This window comes from Synchiropus splendidus, chromosome 19 (assembly GCF_027744825.2).
Source record: "Synchiropus splendidus isolate RoL2022-P1 chromosome 19, RoL_Sspl_1.0, whole genome shotgun sequence".
Lineage (NCBI taxonomy): Eukaryota > Metazoa > Chordata > Actinopteri > Syngnathiformes > Callionymidae > Synchiropus > Synchiropus splendidus.
In genome coordinates, this window is record NC_071352.1 from 9,809,206 (window position 1) to 9,816,976 (window position 7,771).

Here is a 7,771-nt window from a genome sequence, read left to right on the forward strand (position 1 = left end):
TCTCATCACCGCTTCAAAGTTGAGTGGATCACCTCCCCGAGGGCTCACGAGAAGATCAGTGTGCCTTCCAAAAATGACTGGTATCCAAAAACTGTGCACCCGCGGCACTTTTGCTCCCGATAATTGGCCTTTTCACCGTGTCTGTCTCAGGCAATCACGGCTGAATTATGATGTATTATATTGCCGGGAAAACATCATTAACTTAAGTTGTGAAGGGAGTAATTCAATAACATTCAGTTTGGATAGAGGGAGGAGGTTTCATCCTAACAGTTGTACTTTGTTCCCACCATTGACACGCTTAAACTTTTAAAAGTCAAGACTTGGTCTGTGAGTTTAACAAGACTCTTAGGTTGGAGGAGCCAGGAGGCGATGAATGGGATACGAAGGTCCCTCACATAACCTGTGGTTGTAGACTGGATGCAGTTTATTAAGACATAGGTTAGTCATCAGTTGGGTTCACTCGATGAGAATCGTATTAGCATCTTATTATGTGGCAACTTTAGCCACTTGTCCAGCTCACAAGACGGGGAACCAATGGGGTGGGGGGGTTACATTTACACACAGAATGTCTCGTAACATGCAATACAACAGATAAATAAATGGTTCAGAGGATGATCTGTGAATATTCTTATTTTTAGGGTATTAAATGACATTTTAATTCTTAACTAGAAAGGAATCCAAAAATGCCGACCAAGCCACTCACCTCTCACCTTTGAAATTTCATTAAATGTAAAATTCAAATGAGCTGATTTGCACAGTAGGTGGCAGAAGCGTCTCAGAACTTGCCTGAGAAACACATGAAAGAAGAATGAGCAGAGCTGGGACTGCAGCTCTACTCCCAACAGAATGACATTTTTTTTTCCAAAAAACACCACACAAACTTTGTCACCTGCTCCTTGTCCCATAATCTACATTTATTTTGAATTTATTTTGCCTACACGATAATCACTAAACCTTCCTTGGCGGAGCTAGTGAATGAATGAATGTATTAATGGGTCGCAACACAGTGAAGAAGTTGCATCAAGGTTTTGTGGCCACCACAAGTTTAGGAGAGGTCATGCTGCTGCGAGTGACCTGTGCTTGCAGCAGCCAAAACAGTTTGAATATAGTATATACACAACAGTTGTGAATCACTTTTAAGGTCAAGTGATACACTAAAAATGTGAAGAGTTCATTTGAATTTTTATGAATAAAATGACCAGGAAAATGCAGTATGGTGTTGCTCAAAGTTTCCATGCAGTTGTTTCCTTCCTCTATGATACATTTGGGTTCGCCAATATATGACATAAAACTGATGCTTCTCTGTTCTGAAAAGGCTGAAAATAAGAATCATCACATAGAAGATAGTTGACAATTGAAATTGTCAAAGTGAAGTTCAAGTTACACATTACAGAGAACACATTAAAAGGTGGGACAAATATTGTCCGAAACTAGACAATACTTTGCCAAAATATGGTGTTCTACAGCGATCTGATCTTTTTTTATGGTCATCATGTGACATGAAGACTGGAACCTCAGTTTCGCCCCATTTGCCTGTGGTGCTCAGGTGTGGAGGAACACCAGTAAGCTCATCTCATCCTTTCCTAAGGGCTCAAAGAGAGAGGTCGAAAGGATAAAAACCCTGTGAACCTGAGATGGAGAAGTGACTCTTGCATCTTTTGCCAGTTGGGAATTTCTCGACCATTTTCAGTGTTAAACCTGGGCACATCCTTCAGCTGCCCTGGGGAGGTGTTATGACAACTAAAAAACGATGAACAGCGAAAGCAAGAAGTGGCATGAACGGATCTTAAGACTTCTGACATGTGGGGATGGGTGAAAGAGGGCCTCTGTTGAGAAGTATCTCGCCTGGAGATACAACCATCAACTCAGGAGAGCTCCAGCAGTTTTTTTCTTTCTTTTTTTTGGGAGGTTTACTGCTTCTGAGAGATGAAAAACTTATATTTGTTAAGAGAACCATTTATTTTGATCAAGTGTCCTATGGTGTGACAAAAAAACTCCATTTTACCCGTTTTGAAATTGATACAATCTGTCTTTGCGATAGACGACACTTAATGTAATTTAACTTTTTTAGATCAAGAGTACATTAAGATATTGAGATCCAGTCAAAGCCGCAGGACAATTTTCCGCCCACTAATTCACCAAAAGCATTGTGAAATGCTCAACACTTCTGGGAAATCCATTCATGACACGTTCACACACCTTAGTCAGTGTCATAATCTGTGGTTTTTTTCTTTTTTCCAAGGCATCCATCCACTAAAATGTGACCTTACCTCACAGTGAAACGCTTGATACTGATGGTGTTGGTCTGCCAGACACCGATAATCCGTCGGGTGCACAGACAGGACGGTTCTGACACATATCTGTGGGGGGAAAATAAGACCAATAAGAGCTAACTGACAAAAACTACCCCGGGGACACGCTTCATAGTGTCTCCTGTCACAATTCCACATGTCAACAGATGATGCTTATGTCTTCACAGTCTGACCTAATAGGTTAAGAATCTGTTACACACATAAACCAAATTGAAGAAGCACAGTAACCACAGAAAGAACGTTAAATTGTCTGTTCTTACCTTCTCTAAAAACTTCTTGACCATTTATCCTGCTAGCTAGTTTTTTTTCCCGAATTATACATTACAAAATAAAAACGAAACGTACTTTCAACTGTATAAAATGGACTAGCAACAAGTAATATTGAACAAACTATAGATATACTGGCAATGCTACGAGTCGTGGCTAATCTATGTAAATAAGTCACAGCTGTGTAAACGTTTTGACGTTTCAGTTTTACGAAAAGGAGTGAGACCTCGCCTTGCAAGGCAGGTGAAAGCGTGTGCAATATTTCGAAACCGAGTGTGTCCTCCTGTGCATTTTATGGTCTTTGATATGACGACACACAACTTCCGCTCTCTCATTTCCGTACACAGAGCGGTCGATGACGTGTACGACGCGCTGTTAGCTATCGCGGCTAACTTGTGTTTTACCGTGACAAATGCGTTAAAGTAGGTTTCAATTTTTTTTGCACGCGTAGTAGCTAGTCGCCACAAAAACAATGGAGACCCTTTACCATCAGACAAATAAGTAAGTGACGCTGCCCTCCTCAAAAAGACTTTTCTTGTGACACGAAAGCTAGTTAGCAGCTAGTTTGACCACTATACAATGACTTTGAATACACTTCAGTAAAAACTTTCGATTGAAATTGTGTTTTAAACCAGGCAAATCCAGGAGGTCCAGTCTCTTATGGGGAATCTGGAGAGGACAGACCGTCAGTCCGTTCACTGTAAGGAATTGTTCAAACAACACTTGAGTGTCTCTTGCTTACAGATACATATATTAGGTGCTTCATGTCACTATTTTACCGAATATGCTACAAAATTAATCTGGACTATTATAACATCTGTTGACAAACTATGTACACAACATGTTCAGCCAAGATGTTGTGAGGAACTGTCAGTGAGTCCCAGGTTCACTATACCTTAACTAAATTAATATAGAATGAAATGTTTGAAAGGTCTTGTTATGACAGGCATTTCTTGACTGGCTCACTGGGTAATAATAGTCAGTAAACTGGTTATTCATGTGTTTATTACCAGCATATTATATGACTATAATTTACCTTGGTGTAGTCAGCAAATGTTCGCACTAAACAAATCCACAATTAATGATTGTTGACTTTAAATAACATAGTAATTACTTTAGAAATGGTTAATGTTTGTTCCCCTATTTAAAGTCTAAACTCCTACAGCCATTTGGGCTTTGGGCATTGTGTTAAGATTCTTCACTACATTTTCAGAAACTGCTGGAAACATTCATCAAAAATCTAATCTAATAAAAAAATCTAATAAAATCTGCAGTAAATGAGGAGGTGGATCAGTACAGAGACTGCCTCGATAAAAGGTGTACAAATGTAAAGAATTTATTTTGGGTAAAGATTATTACATAACATGAACAATGTGGACAAGTATTCCGTTTGTGTGTGTGTTATTTCCGCTCGATCTGTTCTGTTTTAAAGAAGTCTTTTTCTAGTACAGTGGTACCTCGGTTCTCGACCACAGTCCGTTCCAGACGGCCGTTCGAGAAGCGATTTGTTCAAAATCTGAATCAATTTTTCCCATTACAATGAATGGAAAAAGGCGTTCCAAGCCTTAAACTAGTCTTTTGTAGGAGTGAATGTAGAGTGTGTGCTGCAGGTGCGCTGTTCCTCTATGCGTGTGGCCGCTGCATGTGGGAGGGGTTGCCGAGTGAGTGACGTCTCTCCAGAAGTGAAGAGGTGCCCGGTGCGTGTGTAGCTCTGAATGTGCGCTTCTGTGCAGTTTGGCTGTGACAAAGTCATAAACCAAGTCACGCTCTGTCCCAGACTCGCCTCATCCCTGTCCCAGCTCCAGCCCACAACAGGACATCAAACCCTGGAGTGAGAGCGAGCACCTCCCCTGTGACACTCTACCACGGTCCAGTGTGGAGACAGGAAAGGTTTTACACCTCAATATGAAGAAAAAACAGTCAGTAAATGTAGCTAACAGGACACGTCTGCATACAGAGGCTGCGTTATACACAATAACAAAGCGCGTCGTGGGTCAGTTGATCGGTCCGCACACGTTATGTTTTTTCCAGCTTTTTTCCAGGGGCGTTCGAGTTCTGGATTTTCGTTCTAAATCCGAAGCAAAAAAATCTCTACGTTTTTGTTCGAACTCCGATTTGTTCGAAGTCTGCGACGTTCGAAAACCGAGGTACCGCTGTATTATTCTAGTATTATTTTTATGAATGTGAAGTCTTAAACCTGGTTGCATGAATCTGCACCTGGTCTCAGTCTATCTGGATGGGAGGATGAAGACCTTGAAGAATGACATATTTTCCTTCAATAACCGTCCTTATCGGTCTCCTGCTATCTGCTTTCCCTCTTCCCCACCACGTGCAGTGTTGGAGAACCAACTGCAGGACAGAATCGACATGATCTTCAACCATTTAGAACGCCTTGAGATCCTGGCCAGCAAGGAGCCGCCAAATCGCCGGCAGAATGCCAAATTGTAAGTATGAAGCTCAGACATCTTCGGGGTTGGGGAGAGAGTGGAGCCTCATGAAATCACAGCAAGATTGTAAGTGATGAGACAGTAGACCCTGTCCTGCCTCTGTGGCTCTGTGAAAGCATTTCTCCTGAGGCCCATCATCAGGAACATTCCTGCAGCACTGGGCACAGACTCATTTCTAGGCCGCGTAAACAAGCGGAAATGTAGTCCACCCGAGGTCTGGCTCCTGTATTGCTGGCCTACACACAACTCCATGATGATTCCTGAGTCAGAAGAACCTCGAAACTAACTGTGTTCTCTGCTCTCATGAAGGCGAGTGGATCAGCTCAAGTACGAGGTTCAGCACCTGAGGACGGCTCTCATGAGCTTCCAGCACAGGCGCTATAATAGAGAGGCTGAGGAGCGAGAGAGGGAGGAGCTCTTGAGTCGCACTTTCACGACAAACGTAAGTTCAACATGCATTTAAACAAACTGCGTTTTTGTATCTGTGTCAACATCCTTGTTCACCGCCGAGTCGGAGTCATGACACGGATTACATGACTCGACCCTGTGATGTTTCATTGTGTATATTAGTGTAGCAGTTCAACGTGCTTTTTACTGTGATGGAAAACCCTGTGCGTTTGTTTATATTCCACCAGAGCTAATGGCTGCATTACGAAATATGAATCAGGTGATGTGATGGTTTATTTGTATCCTGCTACCATGTTTAGAACTGAGCAACAACCATTAGAACAAACCAAAAATGTATTTGTGTCTGTAAAATGCAGCCACACCATTTTGAAAATTTATTATTGTTATTTGTCATTTTAAGGGGGTCTGAAAACTTTGTTTCCGCCACTGTTAACACAGGAAAAAAAAATTTCAACAAGGAATAAAATAAAATAAAAAGAAACCGCTAACTGACCCAAGTTTGCGGCATCATGTGGCCCTTTGACAGCCTCTAGTGGCCTCCATGAGCACGATACACAGCATAAATACACGTGTAACACAGTGATTTTATGTACTCCTTTTTTGTTTTTTTGTTTTTTTGCAGACCAAATTTGAATTTTTCTATTTTTATTCTATTTCTATTTTCTTTTTTTAAGGGCACCCTCATCAATTGACCCTAAAACTTACATTCATAATTTTCCATTTAAAAAATAAATGATCAGAATTAAAGTGTTTAGTCATGTTATAATTTTTCCCCCAATAGTTGCGTTTTTAACACTGAAAAAAAAAAAGATTCCCAATTAATTAATATGGTTGTACTAATGCAGTTCATGGACCTAAAATTGTACAAATGTTTTGGGTGAAAACGTAATATTAAGACAAACTCATTGGGCTTTAAGGGACTTTCCGTCGACCGCCTGTGACATGATGGAGACGCTGGTGTCCAGTTGCCAATGCAAGTAAGGATTTCCAACCTGAAGGATCTGAGGTTCCTGAGCTTCAGTCAAATCCAAATTTGATGTGACTTGGGTTCGGTTGGCATGTGGAAAACAATGCACTGGGTTGGTGAGTGACTGTTGCTTTTCTGTGATGGACAGGACGCTGACACGTCCATCCACATAGACGAGACTCTGCAGTACAACACCAGCTTACACAACGCGCACAACGGGATGAACCAGCTCCTGGAGAACGGCAGCAACATCCTCACCGGCCTCCGCGACCAGCGCTCCACGCTCAAGGTAGCCGCTCGTCCTCCCACACACAAACATATCACAGTCTTCCCTTTCTCGTTTCCGATGATAGTCGAAGGAAGTGAAGCAGTCTGAGGAGGCCGGTCGCATTGTTAAAAATATTCCCCGACCCACTTTCTGGAGTCCACGCTGATCACAATGGTGGTATTGTTAGAGGAGAGGCCTTGTTTCCAGGGAGGAGATGCTCTTCCTGGCTTTGCTTCGGGCTCCTCTTATCAGGGTGTGTCTGCGATCCCTGGGAGCATCGCCGGCTTGTCTAGCCATGAGAATCGCCGCGGGGTAGGTGTTGGCCCCCGAAATCAAAACAATGACGTTAATGGCCCTGCTGTTTAGACTCTTTCACACCAAACAGTGTTCACACCTGACTCGAGCTACACCGTTCCATCACGTCACGGGTTGGTTCGTGCTCATCCTAAATCCATCAGTGTGTTTTGGGGTCGTGCTCCCGAGTGCTGTCCACGCTCCACTCAGTAGACGTGCGTTTGTGTGTCGGCAGGGAACCCATAAGAAGATGCTGGACGTCGCCAACATGCTGGGACTGTCTAACACCGTCATGAGGCTCATAGAAAGACGAGCCACACAGGACAAGTTCATCATGATCGGCGGCATGTTGTTCACCTGCGTTTTCATCTTCCTGGTCATCAGATATTTGGGCTGACCGACTGTCCGAAACGACTTTTCGGATTGGAATCGGCGGAGACTGACTGCTTCAGCGTGTCCCACATAATATGAAAGAGTCCGATTCTTGTGACTATTTAAGGCTACATCGTGCTGGTTATCGCTGCACTTATAAAATAAACAGTATTTGACCAATGTTTTTTAACGCCCTCATTTGGTTGAGGGGCTTCTTCGATTCACTTTAGTGGTGTAAACTCACATCCGTGCTTGACTGTGTTGCCACTGCCGAATTTTAAGTATTTCTTTGCTGTGACGATGTAGGCAAGACATAGTAGTAGGCAACATCTCACAGGAAGTGATCTGAAATAATGAAACGTGTTGCCTTTGTCAGTTTTTCTTAAACTGTTGAACGTTAATGTCAAATAAATCTGTTCCACCTGACCAGACTTGA

The 7,771-nt window shown here is 42.5% G+C and overlaps 1 protein-coding gene across 1 annotated transcript; it reads left to right on the plus strand.

Annotated features, from left to right (window-relative positions):
* The first annotated feature begins 2,918 nt into the window (after positions 1–2,918).
* Positions 2,919–7,761, plus strand: gosr2 (golgi SNAP receptor complex member 2). The gene is made up of 6 exons (XM_053850757.1): positions 2,919–3,080; positions 3,215–3,279; positions 4,915–5,023; positions 5,336–5,468; positions 6,550–6,690; positions 7,199–7,761. Exons 1-6 carry the CDS (start codon positions 3,052–3,054, stop codon positions 7,358–7,360), a joined length of 639 nt encoding a protein of 212 aa, XP_053706732.1. The 5' UTR covers positions 2,919–3,051; the 3' UTR covers positions 7,361–7,761.
* Positions 7,762–7,771: the final 10 nt, after the last annotated feature.

What these genes read in the sequence shown, in the direction of transcription:
- gosr2 (XM_053850757.1), top strand. Translation starts at nt 3,052, where the DNA reads ATGGAGACCCTTTACCATCAGACAAATAA. An exon ending in AGACCGTCAGTCCGTTCACT is followed by an intron (nt 3,280 to 4,914) that starts GTAAGGAATTGT and finishes CACCACGTGCAG; the next exon opens with TGTTGGAGAACCAACTGCAG. An exon ending in GTCGCACTTTCACGACAAAC is followed by an intron (nt 5,469 to 6,549) that starts GTAAGTTCAACA and finishes TGTGATGGACAG; the next exon opens with GACGCTGACACGTCCATCCA.